Below are 22,631 nucleotides of genomic sequence, written 5' to 3'. Positions count from 1 at the left end.
CAGACACCCTGGAAGTGTCAATAAGACACCATTCATGCATTCAGGAGTACACTTGTAATCAAACTTGGTAATCATGCTTCTCACCTTTTAGTCGATAAAATACACCAAACCGATCACCTACTGGTACCTTAAGATGCATAACCTCCAATTCCAAGTGATTGACAACAGTGGAGATAAACAAAAAATGTATGGTTAATCGTAGTATTCACCTGGAGCGTCACAGTTTACATGCGATGTACCAGGCGGTGTACGGGTGCCCGCTCTCTCCTGCCCCCTACTGTCCACACACCAGCAGTATCCTGTAGAGCTATGGCACTGTAACGACTTGTAATGACCTTCCTCATCACACTGTGGGACGAAGACTCCCCGCACAGGTAATCCATCCACATGGGCAATGCCGTACGCACTTTCTCTGTGCTGCTCACACTGAGTCTTTGGACGTTCTAGGTGAACGGTGACGTCAAAGAGAGAGAAAAACAAACAGTTTGTAGCTTTGACACCAGCTCCACTATACAAGATCATATAGTGATTTGGAAGTCTGTGCTACAAACCCACAAATGCCCAAACATTCGTAGTAGAGGTTTATATTAACTACATTGAACTGGCGTGATTACCTGGAGCATCACAGTTGGCATGTGGAGTACCAGGTCGTGTCCGGGTGCCCGCTCTCTCCTGCCCCCTACTGTCCACACACCAGCAGTGTCCAGTAGAGCCATGGCACTGTAATGACTTGTAATGACCCTCTTCGTCACACTGAGGAATGAAGGCTCCTTCCAATGACAAACCATCCACTCCAGCCTGCAGACCATCTCTGTGCTCTTCACACTGAGTCTTAGGACGTTCTAGATGAAAGACGACGCAGATTGGAAGAGCGAGTACATTCATCACATCACACCAACTGACTACAGAGCCCATGTTTGAATCACGTTTTCATGGTGCCAAAACCCGATGGAACCATTGATTTTTGCAACAACTCTAGAAACTGCACAAGTTTGCAAAGATTGATATCAGCTCTGCAACATGAGTTTAAACAGTGAGATCTCAGCAACATACCCACAGACACCCTGGAAGTGTCAATAAGACACCATTCATACATTTAGGAGTACACTTGTAATCAACCTGGGTAATCATGCTTCTCACCTTTTAGTCGATAAAAAACACCAAACCGATCACCTACTGGTACCTTAAGATGCATAACCTCCAATTCCAATTAATTGACAACAGTGGAGATAAACAAAAAATGATTGGTTAATGGTAATTTTTACCTGGCACGTCACAGTTGGCATGCGATGTACCAGGTGGTGTACGGGTGCTCGCTCTCTCCTGCCCCCTACTGTCCACACACCAGCAGTATCCTGTAGAGCTATGGCACTGTAACGACTTGTAATGACCTTCCTCATCACACTGTGGGACGAAGACTCCCCGCACAGGTAATCCATCCACATGCGCTCTGCCGTACGCACTTTCTCTGTGCTGCTCACACTGAGTCTTAGGACGTTCTACGTGAACGGTGACGTCAAGGAGAGAGAAAAACAAACAGTTTGTAGCTTTCACACCAGCTCCACTATACAAGATCATATAGTGATTTGGAAGTCTGTGCTACAAACCCACAAATGCCCAAACATTTGTAGTCGAGATTCATATAAACTCCATTTGACTGGCGTGATTACCTGGAGCATTACAGTTGGCATGTGGAGTACCAGGTCGTGTCCGGGTGCCCGCTCTCTCCTGCCCCCTACTGTCCACACACCAGCAGTGTCCAGTAGAGCCGTGGCACTGTAATGACTTGTAATGACCCTCTTCGTCACACTGAGGAATGAAGGCTCCCACCACAGGCAAACTATCCACTCCAGCCTGCAAACCATCTCTGTGCTCCTCACACTGAGTCTTTGGTCGTTCTAGATGAAGTACAGAATGAGAAAAAAACAGAAAGTAAATCTCCTAGATTGAATGAACAAGAATGTGAAAGTTGCAGATTCTATTAATACTGGATTTTTTGTGAGGATACAAAGGAGGTCTGCCTGTGTTCTAAGGACAAGAACACAGCTGGGAGGAAGACATGAAAATTTGTGCAGATGTACAGAACAAAATCTATGCAGATGTGCTGGAGCAAATCCCTAAAGAGCAGGGTCTATGATTTCCATCTCTGCTGGATGCAAGCTGAGACCATTATGCTCTGGACAACAGCCAGCAAAAACTAAGTTTTCTCATTCACAGAGGGTGGGCTGCCTAAAGTAACCCACTTCTAAAAGTGGGCTTTAATAATGCAAATGATAAAAGGAACACAATGGCATTTGATCCAGAGGATCAATAGCCTGTAGATGGTAGAAGTTCCAATAATTATTGAAGCTAAATTAGGCTGGGCTTATGTGTACCACTAAAGCACTAAGAAACCTGCTAGTAACAAACTCTCCGCCTCAGGTCAGCAAGAAAATTTTTAATGGTATGTTTGTATGACTCATACTTGTCATAATCCTGAATTTAAGACGAATTGAACGCTCGGCTTTCTTTACTCGTTTAATTATAAGTCTCTCGGTCGCTCTGCTGGTAGGCAGGAACCTTCCAGGATATGAGGAACAGCTGGAACAAATTCCTGCTTTGCAGTTCCACTAATGCTACAATGCATGTGTGGCCCACGCTCACCATCCACCAACCAGTCCAGTACTCATAGCATATGACAAGCTTGATTTGCTCCAGAGTATTTCTGAGTTAACTTTATAATTCTAAGATTTTATAAGATAGGAACCCTTATGTACTTGTTTTTACCAGGGTTTACCTGGAGCATCACAGTGGATGCTTGCAGTACCAGGTGGGGTGCAGGTACCTGCCACTGGTTGTCAACCAGTTTACTTTTTTTTTACTGTCGTTTCCATAGATCGAAATGCAGATATAACTTGATCCACTGTTTCTAATGAAGCACAACCAGTCTACCTACCATCTGGCCGCAATAATGAACCCTCTCTCCAAGTCACTTAGAGTTTTTGCCATCTTGATCCAATATTTAGGTCAACTGGGCATGCTTAGCAACATGCCATAGAGCAGGCTAAGATGTTACTTGTTACTAGTTCCCCTTACCTGGAGCATCACAGTTGACACTCGGGGTACCAGGTGGAGTACGGGTGCCTGCTCTCTCCTGCCCACTACTGTCCACACACCAGCAGTGTCCTGTAGAACCGTGGCATTGTTGAAGTCTGTAGTTCCCCACTTCATCACACTGAGGGACGTACGCTCCTGTCAGCGGTAAACCATCGGCTGCACCCCGGACGCTATCTCTGTGATGTTCACACTGCGTCTTAGGAGGTTCTGTAAGAACAGTGATACATGAGAGAAAGATAGAAACGTATTTTATGTAAAACATAGTCTTGTCATTGTCTATGTATAATCAGAGGATGTTAAATATGGACATGTGATTTTACCTAAAGTGTTTATACTGAAGTCCATTTTTTTATTCTTGGCAACACTCACAAGGCTGTTAATTTTAGAAATAGGCTTTGATGTGCTTTAATAGGCATATCCCCAATACAAATGTACAAGGAGTTGGATGTCATTTTAGCTGTTCAAATATCCTGCCAGATTTCTCAAAAGATTTAAGGTGTAGCATTTGGGATTCCCCTGGCTGAAGTTAAACTTAAAGTTGACCTAATCTTCCGTTTTGTGTTTATTACCATTACAGTACACATTTGATGTTAAATCTGGTCAGGAACTGGCATTGACACAAAAAAATCTGAAACAAAAAGCTGTAAAGTTGAGCAAGCATTCTGATTCATTTGTAGGTTAAAAGATCCTTGGCCATTCCAAACCATCCATGTTGTGGGAAAGAGTATAACATATGGAGTAATTTCGACCTCTGTAACCTCTGGATTGTTTCCCTTCAACGTTTTAGGCTTTCAACCTTTTAGAAAAAGGTCCTCCAAAGTCAAGGCAGATGGAGGTCCTGCAGATGCAGAGCACAAGCATGATATTCCTTGCCCTTTGTCTCTGCGTGATCCTTCAGAAGGAGATCGGCTGCTGAGACTTAATGTCAATTGTATTTTGGCGTATGGCCTTTCTTTATGTAGTCTTTTTTGCCATAGTGTGTTAGTGCATCTAAAAATACACAAGAATGTAATGTTTGTTTTTTGCACTTTGTTCTAGTGTTTTTGTTTAACCTTGCTGCTATTTGGACAAGGTTATTCTAAGAGGCTTGCATGCCTTCTATTGTAACTTTATAGATTATCTTGGCAAATTCTATGACTAAGCGATTGGGAAATGTATAGAACAGGGCTGCTGAAGTCTCTATCAATTTTAGAGTAACAACCCAGTCCCATGGCTGTATATAGTGGACACTTCATTATAATTCAAGGCTACAAAAGCTATTATATAACATACACTGATCAGGCATAACAATTTGACCATCTGCCTAATATTGTGTTGGTTAACTTCTTTAGCAGTTTGAGCTACAGGATCTCGTCTGTTGGATCGGATCACACGGACCAGCCTTCGCTCCCCACGTGTATCAATGAGCCTTTTTAACTAATTTGTTGCAAATAAACAAAAGCAAACACATGCATGTGTTTCAAAAACCATATTGCACTACATTTCTAAACGTTTGACAGGCACTGTATGGGGCTGTGAATAATGTAAGTTTGATAATGTCTTCAGCTTGAGGACTGCATATGATTAATGGGGTCGATGATGTTATTGTTAATGGTCACAAAATTATTGACAAAAAAGTAAAAAAAAAAAAAAAAGGTTACTGCCGACTGTTAGTTCAAGGTTAAACAGCCAATATATTTTTGCATAAAATATTTCAAATCCTACTTCGTCGACTGCGGTCGTGAAGCTGCAAGTCTAAAATAAGCAGGCATTTCTGACTGTGGTGAGAAAAGTACACTGTCACATGCCAAGCCTGACCACGTTACTAAGTGTCCTCGCTTGCTACCATATAATCTCCTTAAACAGAGCATAAGCTGGGATCTTTTTTAATCAGCTCCAAACAGTATTAAAGGAGTTCCTCAATTAGCTCATTAGAAAACAGAATTAGGACAAGACTGCAAAGTCTGCAGATGGAAGTTATAAACTTGAAAAAAAGTTTGGTCCCTGAGAAGATTCGCCTGCAGTCCAGTTCAGGTTCATTCCCCTTACCTGGAGCATCACAGTTGACACTTGGGGTACCAGGTGGAGTACGGGTGCCTGCTCTCTCCTGCCCACTACTGTCCACACACCAGCAGTGTCCTGTAGAACCGTGGCATTGTTGAGGCCTGTAGTTCCCCTCTTCATCACACTGAGGGACGTACGCTCCTGTCAGCGGTAAACCTCCATTTATGCCCCGGACGCTATCTCTGTGATGCTCACATTGTGTCTTGAGACGTTCTGTGTAAACAGTAATGCGTGAGAAAAAAATGGAAATGAACACAGAAAAAAGTACAATTGGTATCAATGCTTTAATATTAAATGCATTTTTAAATGAACAATTAAGATGAATTCCGATGATCCACCTTAACTTGAACGAGAAGACAAGGCCTAGCCTACCTAGGAGTCTTAAAGAATGGTGGTTAGTATGAGGTAGTACAGTGTAACTGTATTATGTAACAAATGACAGTACATAGAGTAATGTACACTATCGTAACATATAAACTTTACAGTGTACATGTGTGTAAGAGCTTAAATTGGGCTTTGAAACAACACAAACATCTATATTACACACTCTAACACGGAGACAATTGAACTCTGTAAAAAATTGAAATGCCATGGGAAAATTTTTATATTTTTGATGATTCATAGGGTCGCAAAATTGTACGTTCAACCTGTGTTGGTCTTCCCATCAAATTTAAAAAAGACAGCGCTAAAGCAAAGACGCCCAAGGAATTAAAGCTAGTGTAGGTTTTTAAATATTACAATGGTTTACATAAAGCTACTTAACAGTTATCAGTTAAAACAAAAAAGTCATGAAATCTCATAAAAATCCTTTCTCAACTGATTATTCAACAGAAACTCTACAGTCAGTTTTCATGATTTATGTAATTCCCATACATCTAAATGCAGATATAACTTGATGCACTGTTTCTAATTAAACACAGCTAGTCTACCTTCCATCTGGCCCCAATAATAAACCCTCTCTCTAAGTCACTTAGAGTTTTTCTTCTTGCTATCTTGATCCAATAATAAGATCAACTGGGCATGCTAAGCAATTTTTAAACATGCCATAGGGCTTACAAGGATGTTACTTGCTTAAATGTGGAAGGCACTACACCTGTCATAAAACATCTGCAGTCGTTATGATGTGCTTCGACACTTATCTAATCAGGTGTTTTGTCTTTTTATATCCCTCAATCTATATATCAACCACTGGCTCTAATACAGCAAGATTTACAATAAATTACACTTGTTCTGTTAAAATCTTGAAAAAGACAAATACTGAAATGGTTCCTACGAAGTATCAACTGCAGGTTTTAATGTAGTTCCCCTTACCTGGAGCATCACAGTTGACACTCGGGGTACCAGGTCGGGTGCGGGTGCCTGCTCTCTCCTGCCCACTACTGTCCACACACCAGCAGTGTCCTGTTGAACCGTGGCATTGTTGAAGTCTGTAGTTCCCTTCTTCATCACATTGAGGGACGTACGCTCCTGTCAGCGGTAAACCATCAGCTGCGCCCCGGATGCTATCTCTGTGATGTTCACACTGCGTCTTAGGACGTTCTGTAAGAACAGTGATACATGAGAGAAAGATAGAAACGTATTTTATACACAGATCTTGGCCATCACATAATTAAACACCACTAAAAACTTATAAGCTGGTTTTAAAGCTGATGTGTTTACATGAGGTGGGTCTGATCAGAGCCTGAAATTGTTTAGATCATCATCATAATCAGTTAAATATGGCCTTTTGGTTTTATCTAAAGTCTTAATACTAAAGGCAATCTACTCAGTAGCTCTTGGCAACAGTCCCAGGCTGTTATTTTTAGGACTAAGCTTTGATTGACGTCAATGGGCATATCGCCAAAGGGAGTTTTTTACTTTCATACATAGTGAAGCTAGCGTATAATAGCGTATAACCTAGATTACGTTTACCTGGCGCATCACAGTTGGTTGGTGGGGAACCAGGTGGGGTGCGGGTACCCGCTCTTTCCTGCCCACTACTGTCCACACACCAGCAGTGTCCTGTAGAACCGTGGCACTGTTGAGACCTGTATTGTCCCTCCTCATCACAATCGGGGAGGAAGGCACCTGGCACACCTCTGTCCTGAACGCTGGCCTTGTGCCGCTCACACTGAGTCTTAGGACGTTCTAAAGAGTTGAAAAGTAAAGACTGTAAGGATTACAAACATCCCCAACGGATGCAAGTTCAATGACAGAGGACATCCTGCATGTGTTGCAAAACAAGAAGCTTGGCTTCAGTCTGCTCAGCTGGCGAGGTGGATCTTATCACAATATGACAGCCACATGAGCTAAGTGACTGTTTCAACCAGTGTCTATATTTAAAAAAAGGACCTACAGAGTTCCAACATCTGGAAATTGTAGCTGTAGCGCAGTAAATGGAGCAATTACCGCCCTGCTGTTGCAGATAATCTTATCGCAATGGTGATCCATCAAAATGGCAATAACTTGTGGGTTTGTTTGGGAAGTCACGTAAACAGGAATATCTGAATACGACTTAAACAACATTAAAGTTTAAAAAGTGTTTAACAGTCTTCATTGGGAAAAAATTAATTATGGAAATTAAGGAAATTATGGAGTCACCGAGGGAAAAAAAGTGTCTGTAGGATCTTTTAATATCATACAGTCTGACATTATGACAACTTAGATCCTACAGTGTGACATAGGGAACATGTTTGTACAGTCTGACAAGTAACGATCGCAAAGGACTATTTAAAATCACGCAGTGTGAGCCTGGCATAAGATTGGAGACCAGTCTATCACTGGGCACTATACACACAGCCACACACTCGATCATACTCTAAAACAATTTTAAAATTACAAAGCCAACAATTGCCATGTTTTGCAAGGTTGGAGGAAACCAAAGAAACCAGAGAAGGCATAGATGCAGAGAGAGAAATTGAAAGTTTAGGATTGAACACAAACTTGTCTGTTTCATGAAATACATTGGTCTGGAGAGTACCTCATAAAAAAGAATCATGGATCTGACTCGCTTACCTGGAGTTTCACAGTTGACAGGTGGGGTACCAGGTGGGGTGCGGGTTTCCACTCTCTCCTGCCCCCTACTGTCCACACACCAGCAGTGTCCTGTAGAACCATGGCACTGTTGAGGCCTGTAGAGACCTTCCTCGTCACACTGTGGGACAAAGGCTCCTACCATTGGTATACCGTCCACTCCACTCTGTACACTGTCTCTGTGATGCTCACACTGAGTCTTAGGTCTTCCTTCATCAACTGTGAGAAAAAAGACAGATCTAGGAACCAAAAAAGCACTTGTAACACTATATCTGTCGCATATCAGTTAAAAAATCATAAAGAACAAGGCATTTAAACAGACTATGCTGAGGGTGACACTGGAAGCCATCTCCGTGGAACCCAGGCTGACATCTGCACTGGAAGGAGCCTGCAGTGTTGGTGCAGGAAGCATGATGGTGGCACGGAGGTCTTTGGCACTCGTCAACATCTGCAATTCAAATATTTAAATACACTTTGTATGTGATCCAGAATTACATACACCCATCTAACTATAGCCCCTTTCACACGTTACATACACACAGTGATAATTACACAGGAAGTGGTAACATCGGATGTAATTCATTAGGATGTGTCCTATTAGTGCCAGGAAATTATCAAGAGAGGTCATGCGTAAACATCACCAAGAATACATTTGCAACAGGGTCTTTATGGCATTCCTATGCTACGCTAACATTAGAAGTTGGCAATTTAAATATTAACTCTGTATGGCTCTGATATGAGGAAAGAGAAGAAAATGAAACTAGACCAGTTCATAAAATCTACCAAGAATTAAGTTCGTCAGGAATTGCTGAATTTGCATTTTTTTATGAAAGAGCAACCAGTAATTGGATAATGGAAATTCCGTTTGGCTAGTTATGATGCCAGTTATGATTTCTATGATCTTTGTGAGGATAATTGCATCAACATTAAGGCTTCAGAAATGTAATCAGATGGTGTGTAAGAGCTGGACAAGCTAAAGAACTAAAGAATCTTTGGATCTGGTTATGGATGGCTCGAAGGCTAGATCCCACTTTTCACCACAATGAGTGTTGTTAATCATGCAGACAAAACTGAAAATAACCTGGCTTGTGAATAAAAGATGATGGGTAAACTATCGAACAAAATAGAGTAATGAAAATATTCTTAATTTATGTGTTCATTTGAATGAAGAAGCCATTTTGATTGCCCGAGCAAAGTTTCCCTGTCGAGAATCTTCAGTTGAATTCTCCTACACGCATTCCCCTGCCCAGCACATTAGACCATTGTTTCACAAAGTACCCTTCCCCCTTCTTCTGGCTCTCCTTTGCCTCAAAGCTACACCTCGACCCCTTTCACCTAGAGACCTTCATTCTCTCCTGTTCTGCCTTTAGGCTTGGGTCCAGAAACCGTGCGTCTGAATCAACACCGAACATCTGTAACGCACTAACCCTTTCCAAGAAAACACACACCTCACACTAACTTTCAACATGTGTCACACTGACACACTATTAGTCCAACAACTTGTAATATCACTGCACTGATTACCCGGATATTCAAAACCCAGATGGATGAACGGGGAAAAAGCAGCTGGTTTTACTTTATATCTGAAAATCAAAATCCTACCCAGAGCATAAAATATTTATTTCTAAACATTACGTTGGAAAGATTGTCAAGAGCCCAAAACCAAACAAGGCCTTGATTACATGTGACAAGACCTGATTATTTCCAGTTACATAGAGCACTCTGATACTGTACATGTTTGTCGAGTGTGGGGAAAATCGGCTCAAATTGGAGCTTTTGAACCTCAGGGTATAAGTTCTCAGTGATTTTTCAAGTCGTATTGACAGCAAAAGCGGTACCATTAGTGGCCAGTGCGTTTACTTCATTACAGTGTCTTACATGGGAGGAGAACGGTGGCCTGTATGCGCAAAACACATTAATAAACCGAAAAAACAACCCCACAACAAACTAACATGGGAAGTGTTCAGGATAACTTTGCCTAGTTTGGGCAACTAGCGCATTGTGGCTAAGAGTAAACTCTTTACCGATTATTTTCATACAGCATGGGCTCTATTGGAGTTCAGTCTCTATTTTAAAACCTTAATAAATGAGCCATACCACAATAACAGCTGATATGTCTGTGCATTGACTTCTATCAGTCACTTCAATCCAATCATTCCCTTTGGTCCTGATTTTGAAAATTTGGTACTAGAACAATGCCAAGAGGAGGAAGCACCATTATCTTGTACCAACAATTTGTAGAGTTGGATTGTATTACAGAAGGAGAAACATTGAATTCAGGGAGTGTTACCTATACAGGTGTGACTCTCATGTCTATACTCAAAGCCGCTCTGGCACTGGCAGCTGTGACTTCCTGGCAAATTCACACACTGTGCATGACCCCCACAGGAGCTCAGACCTTCGGCACACTCGTCCACATCTAAAACAGAGCGAGAGAATAAAGAGAGATAAAGACACTGTGTCTTCACACAGTATTGAGCATTAAATTCTAATAGCATTTGAGAAGAAAAAGCATGTTACTAAAGTATACAATGAATAAAATCCGAAGTCCAACATATAGTGAGGTCAAAGAAAGTTCCAGTAGAGATCGAAAGCCTTTAGAAAGGTTTATTGATTATCATGTATGAGGTGGTATCAAAAGGTTTTGAGACTAGTTTTGTAACACGCCAACAGATGGCAGCACAAGGCTGCACGCACAGTCACAGGGAGCACTGACCTTTTTAGTGTGCCAAACGGGAGATTCTCGCCAGGGAACAACAAGAGACAGACACCGTTCTCCCTAAACTTCCCTAGATTGTATATCTGCAGTTGTTATGAAGTTTGTTACTACACATGTGAACATTTAGCGAATTCGGGCAAGCGTATGCTAAAAGTTATTTTGTTTCTGGTGTGTGCACGTGTGTGCCCTGTCCTGTCCTGTCGATCTGTTGGTGGAGAGAAACCATGGTCTGCGGTCATGCCATGTCTGATGAGTGAAGGAGACCAGAGAAGGACCACATCCCTGTGGGAATGTGTGGGAGCTGGAGCTGACTAAAGAGGCCTGGTTTTAATCACTGTTAATAACCCTGTCTGTGTGTAAGACCCCCTCCTTCTCACACTCACAACTCACATTTTTTTCATGTTCTATATCTTCTCCCTTGTTTTCTCTCTCTCACTGCCTTGTACATTCTTGGTCCAGATTAGGAGTTATAGCAGGTGTTGAAGTTTCACTCTTCCGCGAACAGTTTGCACGCAAAATGCACAAATCTACCAAATTTACCGTTGCTGTGAAAAAAAAAGCAAACAAAGGCAAAATCGCAGCTTTTGTTGCATATAATTTCGGCATATAATTAAAGGGCTACAAACACTGTACATTTTTGACTATAGAATTTTGCCATCACTGGCAAAAATCACACAATCTAAAATAAGTGTTTGGCCTTGGGTTGAGATCAACATACATTTTTTTTTACACATAAAGTAGTATTTACAGCTGCTGGTAATTTTTTACCCACGATAAAAGAACAACAGAGAACAATAAGGTACTAGCAATAGCAAAAGCAAAGTACATGCTTGGTTGAAGTGTGGTCTCAGAGAGTATGTCTTTTTGGATATCCTCCAGCTAATTTCTACAGCCAAGCATGACTAAAGCTTTTTCCTCGTACCTCTAATTTTATAACCTTGTTTGCAGACATAACATTACCACTATTGTGGCACGTTCTTGTTTGTTTATGCAACCCGGTTTTCTGAAGATCATGTCAAATAGGGTGACAAGTAATCATCTTGCAAAAACCCACAGTGACACGCAGAGTAAACGCAGATTTAGGTAGGACATAGTAGACATACGAGGTGATAGCAAATGTTTTGAGACTAATGGTGCTAGCTGGTGCTATTCTGACCTCGTGCGTTACTACCCCTGCGATTTCATCATGGACAGCAAGGTTAAACAAAGAGCGAACGTGAAATTCTGCGTTGAACTGAGCAAATCTGCCACAGGGACATTTGACATGACATACAGCGATGCAGCAACAAGTGGTTTGAAGAGTTCCGAGTAGCACATGTGGCACATTTATTGCTGTGCAAGGGGTCTATTTTGAAGGTGAAAGGGTGTAAATGTAGATAAATAAAGTACTTTCTTGTAAACAGAGTTTCACAACTTTTTATACCACCTCATATATATATATATATATATATATATATATATATATATATATATATATATATATATATATATATATATATATATATATATATATGAGGTCTATAGCTTATGTGTGAGAGGCAGCAGATTACATAAGGTGAGAGACAGATAAAAGAGACAGCTGTTTTAGGACACCATGACACTGCTTTTCAAAGGGGACGTGTGAAGCCCCGGGTTTTCGCTCCTCTTCAAACAAGCTCATTAACCCCCTCACACACCCCACCCCCACCAACAAGCAAGCAGCTTGAGATAACATCCTTTCCTTCCCCTTGTGTAGTACAGAGAGGTGTCACACTTCTGACTCATTACGACAATATATTTTTTTAATCCACCCAGTCCTTATCATCCATGTCCAGCATTACAAATTGTGTGAAATGACCGCTGGACAACCGACTGTCCCAGCTTAAATTTCTTATCTGTTCATCAGTTTGTAGATTACCAATCATTAACACTGTTTTGGTGATCTGTAGCTGCACTTATACTCTAAAATGTGTGCATGATTCGGTGTAATAACATATTTTTTAGAACAGAGTCTCATCAATATAACCATTATACAAGCACTCTGGATCTGCATCTTCTCACATTAGCCAGACTGACATAGTCGTCCAAAACTGGTAATAAACTATCTGCTAAATGGCCTGTGATTAATTAATACAAGACACATGTAGTCCTCCAGAGAGGAATTAAGATGATCCAGGATAGAGAGGGGAAGAGCCCCAAATCATTCCAGACACTCCACAGCGTAAACAGAATGTCAAAACTCTGGCTCACTCACAGGAGTGGATTTATGCTGTGGCGTATTATGGAAACCTGAACCTCAGAGCATGTAACTCCTAATCTCTGATTAGCAAAAACCTAAGTGAAACTGAAAGACAGACAGAAAGGCAGATAGACATACATATAGACAGGCAAACATGCTAATACTAAATAGACTATAAATAAATCTGTCACTGAATTGAAAAGAAGTGAATTTAAGAACCTTCTCTCTGCTCTTACCATAGCAGTTGCGTCCATCTCCAGTATATCCAGTAGCACATACACAGGTAAAGAGTTTTCCTTCTCCTGGCACACACTGTGCTGTGGTGTCACAATCATGGCTTCCTATGTAGCAGGGGTTCTCCTGGACAGGGTCTGGAATGTAAGCTGCACAGACAAAACATTATGGGTCCATCATTGACATATCGGAACACCAGATCTTTCACAGAATATCCAAACCAATTCCAGCTTTCATCTTTTACAAATCTATTGTGTGCCAAAAGACTTTGGGAGTCATTTAAAAGTCATTCGTGTATAAACAGTGTGTAAAGGTGTTAGTATATGGCTAGGTGTGAGCTCATCTCTTCTTTGCACTCTCACGGTGGCCTATTCCTAAATCACACTGAGAGTCAAAGTACTTGATCCAGAGTACTTGATCTGCCCCCCCCCCCCACACACACACACACACACACACACACAACACAATTCACACATCAATTTCAAGACACTGACAAGCCAAAACTAAGAAATACTGTACACTGAGGACCTGAGGCTCTTTTGTTACAGTCGTGTGATGAAATGGCTGAAATGATGTAGCGTCATAGGACGAAAACCCTGGCACACATTAAACCCAGCTTGCTTTTCTCACCCAAGGCCAGGGACCAATTTGGACAATTATCAAAGGCAGACAGGAAGACTTTTGTTTGAAGTAAAAGCCTGAGACAAAAGTGACTCCACAGGGGACAGAGAAAAACAAAAAAGGAGGACGAGCATTTGCTTATGAGGAAGGTCTTTTAAACTCGGTCTTAATTAAAGGGACGAGACAGAGCTTAGGGCTTTAAGGGGGGATAAATGGCGTTAATACGCCAGGTGGAAAAACCCTTTCACATACCATAAGAAGTCTGTTCCCACGTGTGATGTGGATGAACTCATTAGAATAGTGAAAGGAAACAAAACAAAACATTTATTTTTCAATATATTTTGTGTGTTTAGTGATTCTGTTGTTCATTTGTTGGATGGCGCTTTATTTTCTTTATTCCTGTTAGAGGTTAGTGGCTGTGTGCCACAACGATACCACAGGCAAGCATTTGGACTGAAACATTCCAGCAGGCAGCAATAAAACACAGTTGCTCTGAGTTCAAGCGCAGACTTTGCTTGTCTAGTTAGTGATCTGCACAATGATGAATACAACGGCATGAACAGCCACATTAAAAAATAGTTTAGACTGCTTAGAGTGACATCAAAAAGTAATTTCAGCTTACAACCAGCATGTAAAATGCCTGAAATGAAATATTTCACAATAATAATTCACTGAACACAATTGTTCAGACAAAAAAAAGCACTCATCACACTTTTTCACAAAGACCAGCCATCTACGACTATTGTTCCCAATGATCAATTATCGATCACAATTGTTCTTAAATACCACTGATTACTATTGTTTCGCAAAACCAATCATCACCGCTGTTATCAATGAACAGACACTGGTCACTATTGTTACCCAATGACTAACCCCCACCTAATGGGAGGTGATAGCTGGGTGGTTAAGGATCAGAAGGTTGGTGGTTCAAGCACCGGTATCATAAAGCTGGTATTCTTGGGGTCCTTGAGTAAGGTCCTTAACCCTCTGTGCTCCAGGGGGTAAAATGGTTGACCCCTGCACTATGATCCCAGCTTTCTAACATCACTGGGATATGCAAAGTAAAAATTTCACTATGCTTTCTCTTTCTTTCTTCCTTTTACTCCAATGACCACCAATTAACCTGGTTCTCAATTACAACCACCATTGCACCCATGTACAATCACCCTGGTCCCCAATGACCAATTACCAACCCCCATTTCTCCCATTAAAAATCATCCTTGATACCAATGGTCAGTCACCAATCACCACTGTTCCCAATCACTAATTAATAATCACAAATTTCAAACTAAACAATCAACATGGTTCCCAGTGACCAGTCAGTAGTCACCATAGTTTTTGTAACCACCAACAAACACCACTGTTTCCAATGACCGAATCACCAATCACCATTGTACCCAAGAAATATTTCATGATCACAGTTGTTGTTTACCACCACTGACCATCACTGTTCAGGGAAAAACACTAATCATTATTCTTTTCAAAAACAATCACCAATCAACAGCATTCCCAATGACCAAATACCAATGATCCCAACCACCACCGGCCACCAAAGTTCCCAAAAACCAAACACTAATCACATTTGTTCCCAAACACTACTTCTTTATTCTTCATATTAAACTCTCTTCTTGGTAATTATTTGCAAGCAATTGAAGTAAATAAGTTGTTTCCTTCATAGAAGTGTATTATGAATGCGCAACTAGTTACTTTACAGCAAGTAAAGTAAATGAAGCAAGTAAAAATTTTTTTTTTTTTTATAAATGCACATTTTTCATTTCGCTTCTTCTAAGATGCAAACGATCTTGACAATTCCTAGACAATGACATCAACTTCTAGAGACTTTTCAGGAATGCATTAGCTACTTCCCCCTGAAAAGAGTAGGCTTCATGGAATAAGTGACACAATTATAACAATAGAAGCCAGTTCTTCTCAAACAACTCAAAATCACTCATCTTCGCTCCGCCATCACGCAGTGTGAAACTTTAAGGTCAGACTTAAAGATATGTGGGTTTAAGGACTAGCTCAATGAGTACCAATAAACATGAGACCTTGTACACTCATGCAAGAGTCATATCTGTTAAACATCATTCCACTGCTGTGATTACTGTGTGTCAGCCTTGCCTCATTAAGACAGACAAAGTCAGCTGCATTTACAGACCAACACTGGGGCTGATGAAGGATGAGAGGCTCCGAATCTGGGTATTTCTCCACTCCCATGATATCACTACACAATTATTTCTCAGAGTCTGTAAATCTGTCAATGAGGGATACTGTTTCCAAGCTGGCAGCATAATAACAACATTCTAAAGTCTCTGGCAATCATATGTGAGCATCTCTCAACAGCTGGAGCAGCTCTTCCTCTCCTTGCAAAATCCCACAAATGCTTTCTGCAAGCGACCCGACACAGCAATTGCTTTGGCCTCGTCATGTTGTCTAAAAGAATGTGGATGGAAAATCTTTTTGGATATTTGTTTGTGCCAAAAACGGAAAACACAAATGCAACATAGCCATCTGCTATAATCCATCGCCCGAGTCATCTAATTAAGTATGTAGGAAGTTACACAAGAGGCACCACATCTGTGTTCACTTGGCTCATGAGCTTCGTATACACTACATAAGCATTACAATTGGAACCCTTTTTTAGATGACTGTCAAAAGCTTGTGAAATTAAAGTTTAATTGTTCCTAGACCAAACATGCCACCTTAAAATATGATATATAGAAAATAAAACAGCTTGTGGCATGCTGTAGAAAGAACATATTTAACTGGGTGGTGCAATAAAGCAAAGAAGAGTTAGTTAGAACACTCCAATCACCATTGTTCCCAGTAAGCAATTACCATGGATCCTACTGACCAATTACTAATCACATTTGTTCCCAATAACTGGTCCTATAGACCAGTCACCAATCAACACTGTTCCCAATGATCAGTCACCATTGATTCCAACCACCACTGACTACTTTCGTTCCCAAAAAACAATCACTAAGAACCCTTGTTCCCAATTATCTTCCACTGTTCCCAACAACCAATTTCTGAACACTAGTGTCCCAACCATCATTCAGTGTTTTCCACAGAGGTGGATAGAGTAATAAAATATTATACTCAAGTAAAAGTACTGTTACTACAGTTAAATTTTACTTAAGTATAAGTAAAGTTACCAGTCTAAAAATCTACTCATGTAAAAGTAAAAAAGTAGAAGTACACAAAAAGCTACTTAATAACAGTGACACAAGTTAATGTAATTCATTACTTTTCACCTCTGGTCTCTAATGTCCATTTTTTCCACACACTAACCCCAATTGTTCCCAAAGACCAATCACTGATCACACCTGTTACCAATGACCAATCAGGAATCACCCATGTTCCCAACCACCACTAATCACCGTTGGTTTTCAGACTCGCTCCCCTTATTGTTAAAGCGAACTGAGGGTATCAGCTCTGACAAAAACACAGGAAATAAAGGCCTTATCAGCATGCTGTAGTATATTAACTGGGTGGTGAAGTTAGCTGGTACATTAAAGCAAAGTTAGTAATAATGCATTTATTTCACATAAAATTTCATTTAATTTATTTCATACTAAAAAATACTAGAAGATGGAGAAACTGGAGAAATTTAATTCAGATATTATCCATTTATTATGAACGTCCTCTATAGAAATCCACAAAAGATACTGTATGAACCTCTTGGCCTTGTTGCAGGAACCAGTGTGGAGCTGCTACCATTTCCTTAAGATATAATCACATGATTCCTGATATATGACCCTCAGCGTCTTAACCTACAGCACAAAAAAACCCTAAAGCCATAGATGTCCTTATAAGACCATTTCATTGAACATCATTACAGCTTTTTAAGGACGTGAGCTTTCAAGCTGGGGTGATTTATCACGAGAGAGGGGGTTTGCAGAAAGATAGCAAGCTCACACCATGCACAAAGACCCTTTAAGGACCTGTCTCAGGAGTTCTCTGGCTGCATCAGGTGGCTCAGGGCATTGAACCCTGACTGCAAGAGAAACTCACGCCAGCTCGCCAGTGCGTGCAAAAGATGCAGATTCCTTCATTCTACTTCTGTCAGCGAGTTAATAAAGGATGTTTCAGATATGAGAACGTGCTAAAGGACAGAAAGAAGGAGTCTGGCTTGAAAATGGCAATCGACTACTTAAAAGAGCTTTGTTCTCGGGTTCGGCTCAGACTTTTTATTCAAGCGATGAGCAAACAAATCTTCTATCTATCTATTTATCAATGTATATATGACTGCAGGCATACACATGATGACTGGGATGTGGTGCATGGTTTAGTGATGTACAGCTGTTATTACTTAGGGTGTACTCACTTTTGTTGCCAGTTGTTTTGACAATAATGGCTGTATGTTGAGTTTTTTCATTTTATTTTTTCATTGAGTTTTATATACTCATTCATTTACACTCATTCAATGGCCTTAAAGCAATTTCCCCATGTCAGAAACACTCACACATATACACACAGGTAGGAGATGAACAGAAACTCCACACAGACGGTAACCTGATCTTAAGATCGAACCAGGAAACCTGGAGTGAGGAGGAAACCCCACCCGCTGCACCTCTGTGCCTCTCCCAGCCATCATTTACAAATGCAGAAATGGAAACTTGTGGTATTTGGGGTTTATGGAATTGCAAGCTAAGGCTTTTAACAAAAATGTGCTGTTCAGTAAGAGGCATGAAAAAATGACCTTCACTCTTGCAGGTGAATTTAAATGTATAACGCATGTGAATGTGTGTGTGGGACAACCTGGACAAAATGGCATTTTCGTCTATAGGAAGTTCTAAAAATGGCATATTTCTATCTTAGGCATGCATCTCAATCGCATGCTCTAATATTTTAACATGAGCATGAAGATAATCACATTCATTAGGTTCAACCTGAGCAATGTATGACATTTACTAGGTGTGGAATCAAATATTAAATTAATTTATACTTTTTACCCTGACAGTTTTTACCTCTTTTTTTTATTTGATATTTTCTACATGATTGTGGTGAAATACGTTGATGGGTTTATATATAACTATAGCACTATACAATATATATATATATATAATATATAATATATAATATATATATATATATATATATATATATATATATATATATATATATATATATATATATATATATATATATATATATATATTGGAAACCTGACCATAAGATTGGTATGTGTTTTCTGAACAACCTATTTTACATTTAGTCTCCATTTGCTGTTAAATGTACCTCTACTCTTCTTGGAAGAGGTTTCACTCAATTTTGGAGTGTACTTGGGATTGAGATTTGAGCTCATTCAGGAACAAGGCTGCAGTCAGCAGTTCAATTCATCCCAAAGGTGGTCAATAGGGTTGTGGTCAGAGCGCTATAGTAGGTCACTCCAACCAGGGGCATTATAGTGCTGGATTATAGTGCTTTGGGTCTTCTAGTATTTAATGTGATCACATTCAAAGACATGTTTTTTGATATACACAAACATTTCATAAGCTTACCTCCGACATGGCTAATCTTGTTGGTGATGGCGTATCTGAGGACGCGCTCTTCTTTGACGTACATGGCAAAGATGCGCTCAACATGGAGCTGCAGCGTCTCGACTCCGCCATGCGGCATGTGCCTGCAGTCCCTGTACGTGATGTTCTGTCTTAGATGGTAGGTAAACTTTTCCGCTCCGCTCTGAGCGGACACAATCGTAAACTCCCGTACCGAGTTGGACGTGATCACTGCGGGCGGATAGCAAAACACATGGAGTTACTCCGTACACCCGTGTGCAGTTAACCCAAAAAGTGCACTTCCTCTACCGGACCTATGATAAACTGGCGTGGAAGTTGGCCGACGCATAAAAGTGAGCCGGGTTTGACCTTTAATTACATCCTCCAGCTGTATATCAGCATGAAAAACAGTTTATGCTTTGGGGCTCATCACAATGAGACACAGCTTCCTCTGAAAGGAAGTTGGGAGGGTGTTTTCTTTTTTTTTTTTTTTTTTTTTTTTTAGCTGGACCACTGACCCCTTGATCTCTGTCTCCAATAACCAAAGAATGCATAGTAAAAAGCTAGATCATAAAGCAAGGCATCTAGTACATACTCCATTTTTTCATCTAAATGCTCCAGAAAATAGAACAGTTAAAAAAAAAACAAGCATCATAAAATATAATTATTCTAAGAAAATGCATTTTGATTTAGTATTATTGCATCTTAAAATATTACAGCCAATCATGTCCTAGTATGCAAATAGGTCTTTGGGTAATTACAGTTTACAACTCATTTGTGAATTAGAATATATGCTTATTAACATTTTGGAAGGAGTGTCCAGTTTCAGTACTTACATTTACATTTTCCACATAGGGAAAGTCTTCAGGATGGACAATGTTGCGTTGCGTGAGACTGATCATAGAGGCTATAATTTACGTGAGCTTTTGGATGTTCCATAAAATGAACCCTAACTACGAGGTGGTATCAAAAAATTTAGAGACTAGCTCTGTTTACAAGAAAGTACTTTATTTATCTCCGTTTACCCACGATCACCTTCAAAACAGTCCCCTTGCACAGCAATGCAGCGCTCCCAGCGTTCCTGCCACTTCTGGAACGTGTCCTGAAGGTCTTTACAACGCGTGTCATACACCTTCTGTTATTCGTTCTGGATCTCCGCAATGGTGTCAAAACGGTGACCTGGGGAATTTCATCCTCAGGAAGAGGGCAAAGTCCGTAAGAGCCAAATCTGGTAAGTAGGGTGGGTGAGATCATGTTGTTTTCGGTGAGGAGAATGGTGACAGAGTGCGCACGTGGTCAGAATAGAAGACCTGGTAACAGCCACCGATATACAAGGGACGATTTCTTTTGGCACAACTTATCAAGGTCGGTGCTCCCTGTGACTGTGCGTGCAGCCTTGTGCTGCCATCTGTTGGTGTGTTTTAAAACTAGTCTTAAAACTTTGTTGATACCACCACGTAAAAACGAAAGAGTACGGCAAAGAAATTGCATTCGTTGCCAAATTCTTACAGGACAAGTCAATAAAACACTTTCGAGCTGTTATAGCAAATCTATTAACCACCGTATGGTAAATTTTACTCCGTTTCACGTTGGGTCATGTTGTCAAACCAACTAGTTGTTCTTTATAATCAATGAACATAGCATAAAGAGCATATTTACAAGTAGGAGATCTTACATGATGGGTAATACTGATAGGTTTCCGAAAAAGGCTCCATCTGAATGCTGGCACCAGGGGGCACGAATGGAACGCTGCCCTCCAGATGAGTTTCTACATTCATGTAGTTCTGGTTGTCCAACCCCCGTGCGGTCTGAACGATGGTGAGTCGTTGGTTGCCGGGGTGAAAGGTCACATCGGCATGGCGAGTAAACTCGGCACCTGGTGGACGTAAACAAGTTTAATTTAACATATGGTTGTTTTTTGGGATTTGTTTTTATCGGAATTCCAAAGAACCACAGATCGTGGTGTATTCTTACATATTCACATTGTATAATCACACCCAGGCGAGGGTCACCACCCTTGTAACAAAAATACTTGAGAGATATTTGAGTCGTTTTTTTCCCCCAGCAACGTAAAAAACACAACCATTTCACCACCTGACTTGAATTATACTGAGAGGTAAAGTGTGTCTTAATCAAACCTTGACTATCAGCCCTCCAAGAGGGAGGCCTCTGGAGAAACCCCAGCTGTGAGGCCTTTGGTTTATATTAGTGAGAGAGAAACTGCTCAAGACCTTAAGCGTGTCCCGGTGGGCGAGCAAATGTTAAAAAAACACACAGCACAATAACACTGGCAATGAGCAGCAGGGTTTCCTTACTCGTGCTTAGGGGTGGAGCAGTAGGATAGCTGTATTAGGCAAAAGCATAGTTTACAGTACTGGACTTCACATGGGTGAACTTCACATGGTAAACACATTATGACAAAAAAAAAAAGCTTATAGTCATAATATTTGATGATCAACTGGGAAAAAATGCTACAGCCATGAGTTTATGTTTAGGCCATTTGGCAGGGACTCAACCACAGCGACTTACAATTATCTAATTTATTGAGAGTTAAGAGCTCAGCAGGGGCAGCTTGCAACCTTCCAATTCGATTTGGCAAATGCCAGATACATAAAGAGAATCTTTAGCACTCATCCAATGCAACTTGCATTTATACAACTGAGCAGTTTAGAGTTAAGGGCCTTGCTCAACGGCCCAACAATGACAGTTGAGCCACTTACCCATTACTACAGAAGGAGCTTTTTGGATGCAAACAGTCAGCTGTTCTTCGGATAGTCCAATGCACTAGATTTTCTACTCGTAACATCATGTTGTATTATCATGACCAAATGTTAGTAGGCGCCTGATAATAATACCCGTTATATTTTCATTGAAGTGATACATTTTTTTAGTCATTTAGTTTTTAAATTTTACTAGACTTTTTTAAACCTTTTTAAGACCTTTAAATTTAAGACCTATATCACAACATCAAAATACACACACACACACACACACACACACACACACACACACACACACACACACACACACACACACACACACACACACACACATGTTGTTAGTAACCAAGTTCTAAATACATTTTTTTCAAGCCAAGTATTGCTAAACTTGCAATTCCACATAGATGAAAAATAAAATCTGTTTTACATTTGTGGTAGAATCCAAGAAAGATTCCCCTCAATAA

At 40.5% G+C, this 22,631-nt stretch overlaps 1 protein-coding gene across 6 annotated transcripts in view; it reads right to left on the bottom strand.

The window, feature by feature from the left end:
* The window catches only part of nid2a (nidogen 2a (osteonidogen)), a 42,272-nt gene that overhangs the window by 10,530 nt on the left and 9,111 nt on the right, over window positions 1–22,631 (bottom strand). For 3 of the 6 annotated variants that reach the window (XM_083550350.1, XM_083550352.1, XM_083550353.1), the window contains exons 7-20: window positions 21,123–21,323; window positions 19,451–19,678; window positions 13,325–13,471; window positions 10,442–10,570; window positions 8,474–8,599; window positions 8,134–8,370; window positions 7,051–7,266; window positions 6,451–6,678; window positions 5,125–5,352; window positions 3,076–3,303; window positions 1,671–1,898; window positions 1,266–1,499; window positions 615–842; window positions 210–443 (exon numbers count right to left, since the gene is read on the bottom strand). In XM_083550350.1, coding sequence (XP_083406476.1) covers window positions 210–443; window positions 615–842; window positions 1,266–1,499; window positions 1,671–1,898; window positions 3,076–3,303; window positions 5,125–5,352; window positions 6,451–6,678; window positions 7,051–7,266; window positions 8,134–8,370; window positions 8,474–8,599; window positions 10,442–10,570; window positions 13,325–13,471; window positions 19,451–19,678; window positions 21,123–21,323 — 2,892 coding nt within the window. The remainder of the gene's footprint in view (window positions 1–209; window positions 444–614; window positions 843–1,265; window positions 1,500–1,670; window positions 1,899–3,075; window positions 3,304–5,124; window positions 5,353–6,450; window positions 6,679–7,050; window positions 7,267–8,133; window positions 8,371–8,473; window positions 8,600–10,441; window positions 10,571–13,324; window positions 13,472–19,450; window positions 19,679–21,122; window positions 21,324–22,631) is intronic. The other 3 variants (XM_083550354.1, XM_083550355.1, XM_083550351.1) reach the window with 2 other exon arrangements.

The sequence above is a fragment of the Silurus aristotelis genome (assembly GCF_946808225.1).
Source record: "Silurus aristotelis genome assembly, chromosome: 9".
In the NCBI taxonomy this organism is placed as follows: Eukaryota; Metazoa; Chordata; class Actinopteri; order Siluriformes; family Siluridae; genus Silurus; species Silurus aristotelis.
This window is presented reverse-complemented; position numbering and strand designations above follow the sequence as displayed.